At 40.3% G+C, this 18,066-nt stretch overlaps 1 protein-coding gene across 2 annotated transcripts; it reads right to left on the bottom strand.

Moving 5' to 3' along the window:
• Positions 1-6,005: 6,005 nt before the first annotated feature.
• STEAP1 (STEAP family member 1) lies at positions 6,006-16,443 on the bottom strand. 2 transcript variants are annotated; one of them, XM_069006770.1, is made up of 5 exons: positions 16,304-16,443; positions 13,197-13,301; positions 11,889-12,401; positions 10,379-10,543; positions 6,006-8,807 (listed from the first exon to the last, which is right to left on the bottom strand). In XM_069006770.1, the coding sequence occupies exons 2-5, from the start codon at positions 13,287-13,289 to the stop codon at positions 8,550-8,552; spliced, it is 1,029 nt and encodes a 342-aa protein (XP_068862871.1). In that variant the 5' UTR covers positions 13,290-13,301; positions 16,304-16,443; the 3' UTR covers positions 6,006-8,549. The 2 variants fall into 2 exon arrangements, with proteins under 2 accessions (XP_068862871.1, XP_068862872.1); XM_069006771.1 differs by lacking the exon at positions 16,304-16,443 and adding an exon at positions 15,566-16,096.
• Positions 16,444-18,066: the final 1,623 nt, after the last annotated feature.

The raw sequence follows: 18,066 nt of genomic DNA, 5'->3' as shown, positions 1-18,066 counted from the left end.
CAAGGCTGAACAGGCTCAGCTCCCTCAGCCTTTCCTTGTAAGAAAGATGCTCCTGTTCCTTAATCATCTTTGTTCTCCTCTGCTGGACCCACTCCAGGAGCTCCATGTCTCTCTTGTACTGAGGAGCCCAAAACTGGACACAGCACTCCAGATGTGGCCTCACCAGGGCTGATTAGAGGGGCAGGATCACCTCCCTCAATCTAATGGCAATGCTTCTCCTAATGCACCCCGGGATACCCCTGGCCTGCAAGGCCACAAGGACGCTGCTGGCTCATGAACAGCTTGTTGTCCAGCAGGACTCTCAGGTCCTTCTCCTCAGAGATGCTTTCCAACAAGTCAGCTCCCAGCCTGTACTGGTGCAGGTACTACACCGTGTAGTGTGTATCATCATGGTGATGAAAACGTGAAAATATTTAACATGTAAAATATTTGTAATCTCATTATTACATGTACCTTGTCATAGATTAGGTCTTCAGTTAATTGATTCTGAACATTTTGTTTCACTGAATGGGATCATGCTGGCTGTGTAAAATATTCCCTGACAAACAAAAATGAAACCATAATTCAATATCAACTTAGCACTGTAAAAGGAAAATCTGTATGTTTATAGAGCAGTGGAATACTAATTGAGCTCCCAGTCCTGTAAAGAATTATGTAGTTAATTCCACAGATATGAACGGAGACCAACAAGTTGCTACAGATCCTAAGAGTTAAGCAATTTTTCACTATCAAGGCAATAGCTTTTTCTTTAAGAATTTAAGTTGTCATTCCTAACATATTTGTTTTCCAGCCATGAAACTTAAGAGGAATGTATTTGAGCGATTTACTCTTGATGTAAGGGAACATAAGAAACCATACTTGGTCAGACCAATAGCCTGTCTAAACCACTAAAACATGTTCAAGAGCAGCAAAACAAAATGCTGTTTAAGGAGTGTGCAATCTTGGCCACTGTATTTTGTACTCTCCTCCCAAATCAGTATTTACCCTAGTGATGTCATAGGGTACATACCTACAAAGCCCTTTTGGTGTTGTTTTAGGGGCTGTTGTTTCTGGATTCGTCTAACCTCCTTTTGAACCTCCTGATTCTGTTTGTTTCCACAGCCCTCTGTGGCAGCAAGGTCCAAAATTTGTTCACTGCAGAAAGATGCACGTTCTTAATCAGTTGCAAACTGATCTCCTATTTCTATTGAATCCTCTCTATTCCTGGTAAGGTAGATTTGGTGAAAGATAGTTCAGTGCTTATCTTGGTCACTGTCTTCAATATTTTGTAAATCTTGATTGAATCCCGTTCCACCTTCTCCCCTCTTATTTGAAGAGCTCCCACCTTTTTAGTCTCTTCCTGTAATGCAGCTGCTCCATACTCTGCTCATGTGAGAAGTGCTTCTGTGTATTGCTGGGTTAAATTATCAAAGGCTAATTGTGGCAAAACCAAAGACCCAGCGAGGGTCAGAGGAGCAGTAACAGGCGAAGGAACCCCAGCAAGCCAATGAATGAAAATGAAGCCAAATTGCCTACTGCCAAGACCATCGAAGGGGAATGACCAGATCATTGTCACTGGGGTGAAACCCACCAGGGTCATCAAGGAAAAAGACTGTTTCCCCTGAATGTAATGGGAACTGAAGAGGTGTTTTTCTAAAGAGATGTGGGACTTGGTATGATATGCAAGGGAAAAAGAATCGTCTGAAAATTATTGCTGGATATTTTAGGGGGATTGTAAGAATGTGCAAGGCTTACTGTGGGATGTTTAGGAAGGGATCAAAGGTGGGGAAAAGGAGGCATCAAGGAGGATAAGGCTGGAATAGAATGTGAAAACAGAGGGAAGGGGGCATTAAATTATGATTAAATAATACCCCCCTTCCATCTCCCAAACTTTCTGTAGGCTCAGTTTCCCTCTGCTTCATTCATTCACCCTCATCTCATTCTAATAGCTAAGTGTATCTCATTCCTACTTACCTTATGTACTTCATTTTCTCTTCCTCACCATTGGCATTCCCCACCACCAATTTTCCCTTATTTTTTAACACTTTGGTGTCAGAAAGATGTAAGAGCTCAATTACGTGGAAGAGTTTCCAGGGAGGTTGTGCTGGTTTTGACACCAGTAGGGAACTGCATTCCAAATACACCACCCCCGTTTCCCCTGCCCCTTCTGGTAAGGGAGGGACAATAAAGTATAGGCTATGGATTGAAATAGCAATTTACTAAAAGAGAATGAAATAAGAATGGAATAAGAAATGTACTATAACAATGGCAGTTGTTATTAATAGCAAAAGTATGCAAAAGAGAAGATGTTTTACCCACAAAAGGGTATTCAACACCAGGAACAAAACCCCCAGATGGAGTGCTTCAGGCCAGGCTGATAATAAAGAATGGTAATACATTTAATTGCTGTTCTCTTGATAAGGCTGCCTTGATGGAAGGTACATGGCACGACAGTCCATCCAAATACTGGAGGAGGTGAACAAGTTATTGGTAATTGCATTAAAGACAGTGAAGACATGAAGTATTTCTGTGACTGTAGTGGATAAACGTTGCTCTAAATAGCTAAGTAAAAGTCCCATTGGTTTCACTGGGAATTCTGTCTCCACAAGAACTAAATGGTGATGATTTAATACTTGATGTAGAATAGTGGTATCAGTACAAGGATAAAACCAAAGTTCTTAGGGATTTTCTGAATATAGTGTAATGCATCATCTAAAGCTGGTTTCAGTTGGTTCCTTATTTTGCGTAAGTAACATTTACGAGTGGTTTAGTTTCATTGTGTCTTACATAGAAGTTTTCCTTCGTTCAGCACGTGATGTACACTTTACCAGGAAATAAAACAGCAACGTCTGCTGTTATTTGAAAATAACTCACTTTATATATAGACTGTTATGAAAAGTGGAACAGTATCTATGACTCATTCCCCAAACTTCAGAAACAGTGTGTCACGGAATGACTTACAACCTTGCTGGTGTTCTTCTATATCACTGGATTTTGAACAGATTTCCCAAGAAATGCCTCAAACAGTATTTCAGGGTCGGAGAGATATTTGCAACTTAATAGGTTCTGCAGGTCAAACTCTATATATACCTGGGCTCTTTGTATTTATTCTTCCCATTCCCCAGCTCCATGTGGATAACCAACCCTCCCATCCCCTCTGTTTCAAGGATTCACTTCAGTGTTTTCAGACTCTCCCACCAGTCATTCAGTTGTCCTCCATTTTTCCCATCTCCCTTACTAAGGATTTCTATTCCCTACTAACTTGATGATGCTCATTCATCTCATTCAGCATCCTCCACCTACTTATTTTTACCCTTTAACATCCATTAAACTCCTATACTCCTTCCTCTCTTAAGAAAATCTGAGTGCTTGCAGTGTCTCCTTCCCTTTTTTTCACAGATCTCTATTTGTCCTGTTCCTTCTGATTCCATGTTGATGCCTCTTTGCATAGCTTCATAGCCCCAGAATACCCTTTGGTCCATCATTAATTATCAGGGAATAAATAATTTAAGATGTTCATATCCTTGTGAATGTACAAAATCTATTGCAAATTAGAAGGGGGAAAGCCATCATTATTTTAATTACGGGTGACATCTACCAATTGTTAGATTTCTAAACTAAAGTTGCAGAGATACTTGAGGAGCTCTGAAAAGTGGTTTGTTTTTTTCCAGTTCCAGCTTCTTGTTTGTTTTCTTTTTAAGGATTTCCTGTTAGATACTTAGAATATTTTTCAGTGAATGAGATGCACTGTTCAGAAGTTATTCTGGTACATGCACAGGTACATGCAAGAGAGAAGAGCCATTCAGTTTTATATATGAGTCACAGGACTGAAAAAATAAAGCAGAGGAATAATTAGAGGTGGGTTATATGGCCATTAATTTAAGTCCAGCAATAAGATACTTCTCAGCATTCCAAGTAATGGAGATATTCATATGGAAAATTCTTTTTCAGTAGAGTACATTCAACAATGAAGTGTAAGCATGTATATAAAGACTGCACGTGACTGAAAACTACAAATTTGACCATTCCGTTCAAAAAACCCCACCTTTGCCTTGCTTCTTTTTTAATAGTTAGCCCTAAAAGATGAAATCTAAGAACTAAAAACTTCTATCAGTAGCAGTGGTAGTCTACAGGTCCCACAGAGAGTACACATCTTTAACCAAGTCAAACACATAGCATGTTTATCTCAGCAATATACTTTCATGCTATGAAGATGAAATACACATTTAAAAACCCCCAAAAATATAAAACAACTCTATCTTCTGTTGTATCATCGTTATTGAAAGTAGCTGTAGTCTTTATGTTTATAGAGTTTGGTTCATGGATTGGTTTTATGTATTTTCAGTTGAAAATCTCTGAAAAATTATTAGGCCTACTTAATAAATGAGCCTCACTACACCCATTCAAATATTAAACTCAATCTACAGAAAAGTTTAAAAAATGATACAAAAATTGAACCCTGATGCAACTGAATTCAATGAGACTTGTTTTAATAAAAGAATAAGAAAAGAAGTAATTTTGCCATCAGCAACAGAATAAGCTCATGGGATCAAGAAATCCTGGCACCACTGAAAAAAAGTGGCAACGATCAGCCATTGCCAGATGCTTACAGCAACTACAGCAGGTTACATTCTTCTGGGGTAGATTCAGTGTGTTTTCAAAAATTGGTAATTTTGTTTTTATTCCTTTGAATTATTCCTTTCATGCCACTTAAAGAGAATCAGTTTAAAAGAAATTAGTTTGAATTTCAAAAATGTTTTTTTGACAACACAAACCATTTTGTGTTGTCAAGGGACAGTACTAGAAACTATGGATGTAGGAGAAAAGAGGAGATGTGAGATCATCATCTCTACAAATGAAACCACAGAGCCCACAGTCACGTAGAGGCCAGTCAGTTTTATACGGGTTTTGATGACAGTTTCTAGAACACATTTTTGCCTGCTGATTCATGGAAAACTAAGAATGTGACAAACAAATGAAGCAAAGGAGTAATCTTGCTACTGAAATAGGATGAAATAATCCAAGTTTTAAGTTTTAGGAGCACTTGGAACTTTGCATTTAGGGCTGGTTTAAGATAAGCTAAGCTGCCTGTTTACACCATTCCTATTCCCATCCTTCCTACTGACCTATGTGCATGGCTGTCAGGTGAATCAGACCCATAAATGGATCTGGCTGAATCATTCTTCTCTCTGCATCACCCTTCAACTGGATCCAACACCCTACTCTGATGAAGTTCACATCTTTAAAGAGTTGCAGAACTCAGAGAACGGAGAAGAGTGGCCAAAGGGAGGGACTGCTTACAGTAAATGGTGCTCTCAACAGGAATTTGCATTGCACAATAGCCAACACAGCCCTGCCTCTAGCTTCCTGAGCAATGATTGTTGCTATGACTTTTTGGGAAGAGTATTCTGGATATGACCTCTCCAAATGAATTTGGCATAAAACTCCTCAGGCCCCTTTAACAACTTGTATCTTCAGAGTTTCAATTCTGTGTCTCTCAAAAACATTGGAGACCTATAACAACAGAAAAATGTACTTTTCAGGCCTTGTAGAGGCATTTTAAAGCCACTACTATTAGAATGATGGATCCTTACCCAAAAGTATGCCCATATATGCCTCTCCTCAATGCCCTTGCTATTCTTGAACTTTTCTTGGTCTTTGATCAATATTTCCAGAGATTTTGGGTCTCCTTCCAAAGCCTCCTCTTCCTTCTCACAAACCTCCTCTGAATGCTAGAATATACAGGCAGTCAGTTAAAGGTTTTGTCAGGAAAAATGTAATTTCATTACACTATGAAAGTGTAATTTTGCTTTCACACCTTTGCTTTCTTTCCTTTGGAGGCTCCAGGCTCTTCACCAGCATGGAGAGAATGGTTCCCCTTGACTGTTCCTATCAGCAGCTCTTCTAGAGTCTATTGTGCCTTTTTACTGTTTTATCCTGGTTGGATATGACACAATGACAGACACAGCATACATTGAAGCATTTAATGATGCACAGTTTTATAAAACTAATTAGTGTTAGACGAATAAGTGCCTAAAATGTGCACACACATTCAATTAATGTATTATAATAGTATATAGGCCTATTAATACACTGAATTTTGAAATAGGTACATAAACATAAATTAAAAGGTACATATTAACTTAGTTTCATTAGTGTTGAACTAAATCAGATCTGCTACAAAGGGAGAAGTTAAATACTGTCAATGGCATTTTCTTCTTAGCCCTATACAGACCTTGCCTGACCCTCCTCTGTCACTGTTGTATCTGAATGCCTTATAAGCAAATCAGAGAATCATTTACATTGAGTCCAACCATAAATCTAACACTGCCAAGCCTACCACTAAATCATGTCCCTAAGCACCTCATCTACATGTCTTTTAAATACCTCCAGGGACAGTGAGTCAACTATTTCCCTGGGCAGCCTGCAGACTGGGAAGTGAGTTACTAAGATGTAGTTTACTAAAGACTTAAAAGCAGGGAAGAGTCAATATGAAGTCTCAAATTCTGGCTATAAGCATTCAATGGTAGCTTCCAGAGAAATGGCTAGATGTGACAGAAGACCTGGCTCCTACTTGAAGCAATCAGTGGGGAAAAATGTGCTTGAATGTTTGGATGTTATGTGTGATTTTTGGAATAGCTTTTGGAGACTGTATGCAAATTTCATCTGGTAGAAGACACTTCTGGATTTGCCTCTGGGCAATGCTAGAGAGAAAAGTCTGAAGTGTGCTTAATGTCCCCAGCTGAATGATGAGTGTAAAAGGTCAGTTTGGATAGTATGTGATGATCTTGGAATTGGTTTGCCCCTGTAATTTATGTTAGGAATTCAACCCATATTAACTGGTTGAAATGAATAAAGTTATGCTATCTTGCACTACCTTCTGTAACAAGTGAATAGAGCTTATGACTTACAAAAGATTTATTTCATTCACAGAAATGTAAATGCAAATGCAAATGCATTGAGAGCCACACTTTTCCTGCTCTGTTAGAAACTGCTTAGATTAACATTGCCATCCTGTATTGTAGGGTTTTGGCCTCTGCCATGCATTACTGGTTTGAAACATAATGGTACAGGTTTCAATCTATATTATACAGGCCACCATGCTCCCAGTTACATTCACAGTGCTACATTATGTGCAAATAAAGAGGCCAACTTTTAAGTTGCAATAATTTAACAGTAACAACCAGGAAAATATAAAATGTAATATCCCTGTAGCTCTTTACTTTGTCTGTTATTTATGCACAGTGTAAAACTCCAGAAAGGGACAACAGATTCATTAGCACCATGTATTACATATTTTTTTTAGGCCTATGTTGTTTTCCTGTTTGTTGTAATACCAGAGCCATTACCAATTACAATTCTCATTCAGATGATTCCAGCAATAGGTGGCATCAACAGTCCATGTCCTAGTCAACTCCTGCAGGCAGACTGGCAGAAATGTTCCTGATGTTGGGTGAAAATATTAACTACCAAATAACAAATTTCAAAACAGATACTAACAAATTAATTACTAATTTAAAACATCCAGCCAGACCTATGCAACATAAGGAAAGTAGGATTTAATGATCTCATTTAAGTTATAATGAAAATTTCTGTAAAAGCAAATGCATTTGGAAACCATTTTACATGAGAATTTCACCAAATTGGAGGCAAGATTCAAATGTCTATTTTTAATGTTTTTCTTCCAGTCACACAATTGTGCTGGCCCTAGAGTAAACAATAAAACACATTTACCTGATGGAGTTATCCCACTGGAATAATTTGGGCAAATAAAGTTTAGCACATGTCAAGGGCTACAGGCTTAGGTCAAAAGCATGGAAAATTTCCAGCATCAGAAACAAAAGAAGGTGTTTGTGGAATAAAAAATGGGAAATGTTTTATTGTTTCAAGTAAACAGAGACACACCTAGTCCTGGATAAGATAGAGATCTGAGTCTAAGAACTCTTTTTTTAGACTGTGCCCAAGCCTTGGGAGATATTTACCTTGTAAAGATCCCTGTAATTCTGCTTGCCCAGTTGTGTACATTCAAGACCTGGCGGGAATACAGTTTCTGTCAGGCTCATATGCCAAGGTCCCTATTCTGCAGAGTGAAACATAGGCTGCAAGTGCTCAGAGGGAACGGGGTGATAAATACTCTAGTTTTTGTCCCATTATAATTCTGAGATTTAATGAAGGTACACACATGGCTATGTGAAGCAGAAAGCATTCTTGAGCTCTGTGGTGTAATCATTTTTTTACTTTCTGTGGTCATCTGGAGAAATGATTTATGATTGCTTTTGCCCACAAAAGAATTGGGATTGAGACAATTAAACACTTGGATTTTAAAAGCAGTGAGTCAGAAGAAAGAAATCATCAAATACCGAAACACTGAATAGACTAAAGTGTAAAACAAATGTTTTCATTTCTGTCTTCGAAAACTACAAAATTGCATCAAGTATCTCATACTCCTGAAGTCAAAAAGAAAAGTGAAAAAGAAACATCTATAGAAAATGTGAAAACAGAGCTCATGAGTGAAAATTTCATGGCCTTGAGCATATTTACATGCGTAGACAGGAAATTCCATATTTCATCTACAGTCTGGAAGTTATGCTGGTTTGATTGGCTTCTGTGTTAGCTTCCCAACCACTTCTGATCTTTCTTATCCTCTTCCTAAAACATGGGAGGAGCAGTAAGCATTTACAAAGCAGAACCACAATAGGAAGAAAAACCGCCACCATAAATGAAGGTGGTGTATACCAGATGAATTGTTTAGCATCAACCCACTTATTCCAAGCAAACACCAGTGCATGAACAGTGCATAGCAGCAGGGCTAAATATCCCATCTTGCTCTGAAAAGAGAAAGAAAATAGTAAGCTATTTATTTTTCCCAATTTTGCAAAAAAGTACTCTGTTAAGCAAATATGGAAATCTGGACAGGCCTTGACCAACATGCTCAAGTCAAAGAAAAGAGACCACTGGCTTTAAACTAAAATGTAAGAACTATAAGTCAAGACTCCAACTGTACCCCTTTATATCACTGTAAAAGAAAATGGATGAGGAACATTTTTCAAGTATTGCTATACTTAGCTGAAATACAGAAGAAATTACAGGTTACTCCTGAAACGTGCTCAATCCTGAATATCTCAATTTACAGATGCCATCTGTATACTAAATTACTTTAGTTCTGTGATAAATTATTTTGAGTTCAGCAGCAGATATTTTAAGGAATTAACTGATTACTTGCAAAGAAAAATTCTAAGCTAAATTAAAATCACAAACTCTAGTAAGTCTAGTACTATGGCAAAAGCACTGTACAACTACAGGAAACTCGAGTTTATTTCACTTACAGTGATAAATTTGGCTTAGCTTTTTTACAAAATTCAGGAGTAAAGAAAATTTACTGGTAATTTTGAGTTTCTTGTCACTTAACAATCTTGTACTCATTAGTGAAGTCAAACACTGCCTTTCCAACTCCTGAATTTACAGAACCCGATTTTTGAGTAATAAGGTTTTTTTATAAACTAAGTCCAACACAGAAGTATTACTCTTCTGGGTTTCTTCACCATAGTCTTTCAATACTGAAAGCAGGCATGCATTTGGAGACTCCCTCCTGACTTGTCCATATTCTCTGTACACCTGAAAACTTATCTTACAAATGATGGACTTCATAGAATGTGCAGAGTATCAAATCACTAACTGGTGATTATATACTTCAGATCTGCTTTTAAAATAGAAATCAAAATTTGAAGTGCCAGGTACTTAGTAGGTTATTGAATTTTCAGGTTTTGCTGTTTGAGGGCCTGTTCCAACACTTGCTTAAGTCTAGTCTCACCATACTGATGTCAGCAGAACCACCCCTGATTATTATTGCATATGACATAAGAGAATTGAGAGCAAACCAAATGCTTGGGTGAAGGAGAGAAGCACAGCTGTAGCAAACTTGAGACTGGCTGGATGTGATTATGCATCTGTTCTAAGATGTCTCTTTCAGAATACACTGTGTCTTTTTGGAACAGCATTGACTGGTTCAATGCCACCTACTCCCAATTCAGCAGGACACAGGGCATTCAGGAAAGATAAGATGCCTAGAAGATGACAAATGTCTTCAGCACCAGAGCTAAGAAGAGGTCTTGAAGGGACAACTGCTGCTGGTCACTAAGGCAGGAGGAGAAAAAAAAGTAGTATGGGGTTGTCTTTTCTTCCCACTTTATACACTGAATGCAACAGCTTGTTCTCCTGACAAGAGTAAATAAAAAGAACGTTTCTCGCAAACCAATTAACAAAGAGTATGGAATAAACTTTTAGATTGGTTTCACTAACTCCTCTGTGTTTGATATTTCTAACTCCTAATGGTCTTAGCTGATAACACACAGTTCTACAAATGGGACTGATGACGTGCAGTAATGACATTCATGCACACCTGAATGTAGTGGAACTCTCTCCAAGTCAAAGAGTGACTGACAGATGGAATTGATGTTATTGCCAACAGGGCCAGCAAAGCAAGTCCCAGAATTCCTAGAGACACATAAATCTCCATTCTCCAAACATCATGTTCAATCCAGGCATTTTCTTTTTTTTGTTTGACCTGCCAAAAGAACACCACATTAAAAATTACAGACTGGCACACTTGGCTGTTTGTGTGAAATACAATTTCACTATTTTTCACTATAATATTAATGAAATAAGCAAAGAAATACCGTATTTTGATTTGTTTGAATGTCTTTGAATGTAACTGCTATTTACTTCTGATAACAAAGTCTTTACTAGTATCTGCAGAGCTTTTAGAGAGAAGAATTTACACTTCAGTGTCTTGGCCCAGGAGAGCCTAATTCTGAGGCTGCCTTCACAGCAAGAATAAATCTTGGTTTTGACAAGAAAAAAAAATCCACCTATGGCTAAATACCATATCAGGGAGATTATAACAACAGGAAATATATTAACAGCGCTACTTCAGGGAAGTAATTCAGCAGGCCCTCTTAATAAAAGTATCCTGCCAGGGTAGTTGTTTCACTCTTTTTTTTAAAAAACACAACTTGGTACATTTGTGATATTAATAAACTGATGTCAAAGCTTCTCCTGTTTACAACTACTTGCAACAGCACTTTGATCCTGCTCGTGATCACCATGGCATGATATGCCCCAAATATGATCATTTCTGCATCTTGAAGATTGGAATCTCAAGGAAATTTCTAGTAATCCAATAAAGTCAGATTACCAGTAAGGCTGATTTCAGAGTTTTCAACACGTAGTTTGACTGCTTACAGAAATCTACAGACATCATCATATTGTGCTTTTAACAGAACTCTAGATTAGACTTTGGGGGCAATAAAAACATACATTTGAAGTCTATACCTTATACTGGAATATTCCTAATACTGCAGTACTTAAGAGTACTCAAGGTGATAGGTGAGCATTAGGAATTCTCTAGTCACAGAGGACGTTGGAGAGCTTTGCAAGTCAGCTATTGCCCATGAGTCAGAAACAATCATTGAAATTCTATCTTTAAACACAGTAGCATGTATCAGTCCAATTGTGAGCCATCAGTATTCACAAATTTAGTTTGTGCAAATACAGATTACTGTGATTTAGCTCAGCCTTCCTTTGCTGCGAGCTGACTCACTTTGCAAAGATGTCTAAAAATGTTGTGTTCAGTACTCAAGTTTTTGTTGATAAATTTCACTAGTCCAGAGAAGATTAATCTAAACTAAACTAATAGTGTGACAAAGACTTAAATGTTCATGTGATGACTCTTGACTATTACATGCTTTGGCAACTAGGTCCTGCTTCATCCCTTAAGAGTGCTCTCTGGGAATCTACTTCAGAATCAAACAAAGGCAATGAAAATGGCTTTCCCCCATCCAGATTTGCTTGAATGACCAAAACAAGGATTTTCTGAACACAGAAGGGTTGGTGTTTTGTGCCCATCATACCTGCTGGAATGCCCAGTTCAGCAGCTTGTATCTGTATGATCTTCTCATTGGATAGCACAGGCTATAGCAGGCGTGCAATGTAGCGAAGAAGAAACTCAGAAGTCCAAATTGTTTCCTTGATAACATCCATCTATCCAGCCACCGGGGAAACCTTTTATACTTGGTGCCAAAGTAGAGCTGGAAACCAGCAGCTAATATTCCTGGTAAATACACTAGCGCTAAAAGGGTAATTGAAGTCACTGGTAAAACTTTGTTTATGACAAGGATTGGAATTTTATAGAAAACATTTTCCTTTCTGGTTATAAAAGGATATATGACATCTCTCATAGAAGTGTAAATAAATGCTAACAATGAGATCACAGATGCTATCTTCATTGGCAAGTGCCACTCAGGGAACAGATCCTGCTTGCAGTGCTGTTCTGAAGAGTGTTCAAACTCACCAAAATGGTGTGCTTGATGTAAATCAAAAAGTGAAGCTGCTTCTGATGGGTTGGCAACCTGCATATCCACATTCTGGAAGAGACAGAAAGGAAATACAAAGTGAGTTCAAGACAAGATTAAAAACTTCAGTAATGGCAGTATTTGCCATCATAACTTTTACACATACTGCAGTGAAACCATATACAAAACATATGCCCTATTAAAGACAAGGTACCCTGGAAACGTAACATTTCAAACAGCATAGTCAGCACTTGAGCAAGGCACCTGTAGATTTCCCATTCTTCATTATCTGCAGTTATTTTAAAATAGATTTTAATTCCAGGAAGATAACTACACTGCAAGGAAGGAAGGATTACATTATGTGAAGCATCATTTCAGCTTATTATATAAGTTATAGATTTCAAATGTCAAATTTCAGCTATAGACTTAATGATGTAGCCCAAATAATATGCAAAAGGAAGGATTTTTTTTTTTTTGGACCTTTTTTTATGTAATGTGGAAAACTTCCTGAATGCAGTGTTGCTATCATGAAGATTCCTCCAAAGATAAATTTTATATTCCTGTGTAAAAATCCCAAATTATTTCTATGGAGTTTTGCTCATCTGGTAAGATAAAATTAGCAGCTATCCTCATGACGTTTTTAGCTGCCCCAAACTTTGTGTATTTTTTATCATGGACTGTGATTAAATTGAATGAGATGTTCTTTATCTTTTTATCTCTTCAATCTCTTCATGTCAATATTGTGACAACACTTCAGAAATATTCATGATATGCCAGTGTGATGGTAACACTGTCTCTGAACAAAACTGAATCAAAGATTGCAGTATTCTATGTGACCTATGAGCTGCTTTTTTACAGAAACATTACCAAGTAGTTAAGGTTTCCTGTATCTCTTCTCAGCATGATGTTCTGACCTGCATTCTGATCAATGGCACGATTGCCACCTTCCCTCTTCTCCATTGTGGAAACTCCCTGCAAAACAAACACAGGGTGTAAAACAGGTTTTGAAATGCCATACTGGGACTTTGAGGCCTATTTCCCTCGAATTGTTTCCTTCCTTGTCCACCATATATTTGCTGGAGAAGGTACAGTCAACTAGGGAAAGTCTATCCTCTGGGAACGGAAAAGCTCAGCTTATTTTCTGGGTAAAGCAGAGAATAGGAGAGAGCATAAATCAGTGGAACAAAATCACTGATGACAAATATTTAAGCCTAATATCCCTGTCCCTAGTGGAATAAATGCATTAATTGAAGAGGAAAGTTTTTAAATGACAACAAATTAAGTTTGAAACAGCTTACAGAAATAATGTAAAATGTTATGAAGATGGATTTTATTAAATTCATGAGACTTGCTGATGCAAGAAGCCTGTGTGTTGTTACTAATGTATTTTGGGGTTTAGGATTGGTCTACCTGACCGTCACTCTGGGGCTTTAGAGGTATATTTTCCCTTCAAGATTGTCAAGAAACTGGAGCTTCACTCATGCTGTTCCAAGGTATTTTGGCAGTACTCATCACCACAAGTATCAGCAGAAATGGTTCTAAGCTATTAGGGACTACAAAAAAATCAGATGCCAGAAAAAAATAAAGTGAGAGAATTGATAAACTGCAAGAGATGTTTCTGAAAATCCTAGGGTATCAGGAAAGACAGTATTTTGAAGAGTGTAAAATAACTACAGAGACTGCAAGGACCTTGCTACAAGGACTTCCCAGGTATATGTCACACTGTTGCACACTACAGGAGAGGCACTGGCACCACACTACTGGAAATTCAGAGTGCCATACCACTGGGTGAGCTTCTGTGGCAGCCTTTATGAAAATTTACTAGGTGGCTCTTCCATGTAGTTTCCTACTGATTACTAGATATTAAACTTTTTCTATGTACTGATTCTTTTATATCCATAAACCTTTTGGGAAATTATATAGAGAAATCAGACTGACAATTTTCCTTCATTCACTGTGTCTGGTTCCTTCAGTGGATGAGTCTTACAGTCTTTTACTGTCTTCTATGAGGGTTTGCTCTCTGCCAAGCCACCAGGCACCTAAGCTGACGTATTTTTTTTTGAAGTGTTCTTTTACTTAGTATTTCTCTTTGGATTTTTCCCTCCTGGCAGTGAGCTCTCCCTTTGAGCATAACCTTTCAGACAAGTGTTGCAGAGTAGGGCCAACAAGAGTTCTGTCTGAAGGTCAGGCTGTTAACCCATTCCTACACCAGCTAATGGTGTAGGAAAAGGTTATCCTTTGTATATCCTGCACACAAGAAAGCATGGCCTGATGAGGGCACATTTCTGTTTGTTGCCTCTATTCTTAGGGCTAGTCCCAGTGATTTTAGCAAAAGTTTTGGGGTATCACATATCTTCATAAACCTCAGATTTTAGAATTTCTACTTCTACATGTTTCAATAGACATAATCTCTAGCTGTTACAATTCAAAGAATAGTTTACAGCTAGAACTTAGTATGGTGAACTTAACTGGAAAAAAAACAGTAACAAATACAGTGAACTCCACATCTATTTTTAAGGAACTTGTAATATGAAGGACATTCACTATTATTGAGGCCAACCTTCTGGCTACCACACTCTCTTAGAGGTCCAAAAGCATAATTTAGATTGGGAAGCTCTGTATGGAAAAGCCTGACTCACCCAGTCCTCATGCTGCTATCACTCTTCATTCAGAAAATTGAGAAACAAAGCGTCCAGTACTAGTTTCTAATTAAAGGTTTATATTGATGAGGCTGTAATAAATGATATCATGATGTGAAAAAAGCAACCCGTGAGCTACAATGCGAGCTGCTGATCCTAAGAGCTGATTTATTGGTTGTTTTGGGATACAATGTTTAATACAATGTTAAATACAAAGCTAAAGGTTTATGCAGCAGAAAACAAGACAGAAAGAAAAAAAGAAAGTGTGTGCGAATGAATGCAGGTGTTCTTCCATAGAACTATGGGTTTCAGCCATGCGACTGCATGCAAGGAAACTCAAGTGTCATAGCATTGCATTCCACTTGGTTTCTGATACCCGTTAATATGAAATTATTCCCCACTAACAAAGCACAGTAACAGCTTTTGAAAACCCTAAAAAAAGAGCACTTACAATTCACTACTCAGTGCCTTATAAATTGCCAGGAAGAAGTAATTTAGACTGTGTCTTTTTGGAATACATCTGAAGAAAAATTAGGAGTCTTGCAAGAGACAGAGTTAGTCATCTAACTCACAACTGTTATGAAAGAAAACAGTGACATTAATGTCCATCCTCAGTGCACACCCCTTCTGCTCTGGGAGGCAGCTGTCAACGAGGGTGGAGGGCGTCCCGCTGCAGAAAGCCAAGTTTCCAGCGCTGTGAGTATGGTACCGAATTCTGTACCGAGAAAGCACACTCATTGTAAAACTGAGCCATCAGGGATCCACACACGTGCAGACGTGTTCACCGCGGAAAAACATCATCCCAAGTCATTGAGAGGTTTTCCTGAGTAACGGGTTTCAGGGCTGGCTCCACGAAAAAGAAAAATGGGTAAAACAAACAGGCTGTGACAATAAGGAGGAGGTGATAGAGGAGGCACGGGATAGTGTCTGCACCTCTCTCTCTCGGCACTATCGGAAAATGACAGCATGAAAGTGCTGGGCATAAGTGCTTCGCTTTCCAAGTGCCAGCTGCATCGTGCAGGACGCTGTAAACACTCGGCACACAACTTCGTAACTTTCCCTGCTCTTCAAAAATTCTGCTGAGCTCGGTGGAAAACCGAATGAAAGCCCGGAGGGTGGGAGCCCGAGAGTGTCGCTCAGCGCTCCTCGTCAGCCAGAACGAGCCCGGGGCACTCCCCCTCAGGGCGCCCGAGCCCGCCGGGGGCTCCCGGCCCGGCCGCGTGGCGGGCGGGGTCCGAGTCGGAACCGCCGCAGCCCGGCCGCGCGGGCACACGCGGACACCTCCCCGGCGGCTCCGGGCACGGCCGGCCCCTGTCCACCCCCGGGCTCACTCACCTCGGCCCGGCAGCCCGGCTTCTCCTTCCCGCCCCAGGGGGCGGCGGCAGCGGCGGCCCCGGCCCGGCTCCCCCCGCGGGGGCAGCGCCCGGCGGCGAGGCTCGAAGGGGAAGGCGGCCTCGGGACAGCAGCAGAGCGCTTGCCGGCCTCTGAGGAGATGAGAGGTGGCGGGGGGAAGGGGGGGCCGGCCGCAGCCTCCACCTCCCCTCCCGGCCCCGCCTTCTGCGCCCATCCCGCTCCCCTCCGCCCGGTGGGTGTGAGCCGCAGTGCTGTGCCCCGTCCCGAGCAGCGGAGGGCGGCGGGACGGCGCGGCCTCGGCGGCTCCCCTCCGACACCGACGGGCCCAAAGAGCGCCCGCCCGTGGGTCTTCTGGGCCCTTGGCCGGACAAAGGGCGCATTCACCTGCTCCCTCCCTGCCCGGCCGCAGAGAGGAGGAGGCGCCGAGGTGCGCTTCCTCCCCAGCCCCCCTCGCCTCCGCCAGCCGGACTTCTGCCCGCAGCCCCGCCGCTTGTGACGGGGTGCACTGTGGGGCCACGGGACACTCCGGGGCTGCTCCTGGCCCGCCACTGGCCCGCGCCCCTTCGGATCCCGGGAACCCTTCTCCTCTCCCTTCAGTCCGTTCTCTCTTCCCTGCCGGTTCCTCCCCTAGCCTGAAAAAATGCTCTATTAATCCCTGCTTCTCATATGAGCAGCCCTCGCTTAATTTTTTTCCCCCCTAAAATACCATGATTCTGTACGTTTGTTTTTTTTTTTGTTTTTTTTTTTTTTTTTTTTTAAACCTGTGCTGGCGATTTTGAGAAGGCAGCTGTCTCCTGAAATTTTAGTCACACAGTAATGTGAACTATCATTATCTTGTGAAATCTCTGTTTTAGTGGATATTTTGACATCTAGTGGCTTACTGACGTTCAAGAACACATGGCCAGTTCGTCTCAGGAATGTTTTCATACAGAGCTCATTATATCCTCCTGAGGATGTCTTCAAAGAAATTATGCCAAGTTCCATGTCTTTGTGTCTTGGGAAGGGAGCAGGTTTTTTTTCTCCTTTTCAGTAGATGTTAAATGGACATAGACTCCAGCTGATTGCCACATCTGAAAGAAAAGAAGAGATTGCCTTAGAAGGAATAGAAGACAAAATAATTGTATCTTCTGTGTTAAAACCTTAACTTAAAATTTTTTTTTGGTTATCTTCATTAGCATGTGCTTTGCATAAAGGCTATTTCCCTCGTGTTTTCCATTAGTTACTTTTTTTTGCAATGGATGCTAACTTGGGGTATGCTTTCACTTTGTGCAAGTGCCATTTGATTTCCTTCCCTACTCGGTTTTTTTTTGCACGGTCGGTTTGGGATTTTCCCCCCGTTCCCATCAGCAGGGTGACGCCTGGCGGTGGGAGCGCACGGGAGGAGGCTGCCTGCCGCAAGGTGTGCCGGGCGGCTCACACGCCCCGGCTAGGAGACTTTGCACTCCAAAGGGCTAAAACCTTGTTCCTAGTGAACTCCATGGCAAAGCGCTCAGAAGCCCTGGTGTAAGCTCGTATTATGAGAACTACATTTTTAAAAGATAGCTCAAGATGCTGAGAGATTGCAGCATCTGGGTATGCTAAGAATAGAATGTACTATCTTAAGGATAGAATATCCTTAAGGTATCCTTAGCCTTTTCATAAAACACACAAGCTCCTGCATGCACATTCTCAGAAGATGAGATGAAAAGCCAGCCAAAGTGTGAACCTGGCTATTGAATAAGTACCTGCTGAGCTGTTATGCACAG

Source organism: Aphelocoma coerulescens, chromosome 2, assembly GCF_041296385.1.
Source record: "Aphelocoma coerulescens isolate FSJ_1873_10779 chromosome 2, UR_Acoe_1.0, whole genome shotgun sequence".
In the NCBI taxonomy this organism is placed as follows: Eukaryota; Metazoa; Chordata; class Aves; order Passeriformes; family Corvidae; genus Aphelocoma; species Aphelocoma coerulescens.
This window is presented reverse-complemented; position numbering and strand designations above follow the sequence as displayed.

Excerpts from the sequence above, each read along its gene's own strand:
- STEAP1 (XM_069006771.1), bottom strand. The coding sequence starts at position 15,706 with ATGAGTGTGCTTTCTCGGTACAGAATTCGGTACCATACTCACAGCGCT. Across the intron at positions 12,402-13,196 it reads CAGGAAACCTTAACTACTTG|AATGTGGATATGCAGGTTGC; the intron begins GTAATGTTTCTG and ends TGTCTCTTCCAG. Across the intron at positions 10,544-11,888 it reads TGAACTGGGCATTCCAGCAG|GTCAAACAAAAAAAAGAAAA; the intron begins GTATGATGGGCA and ends TTCTTTTGGCAG.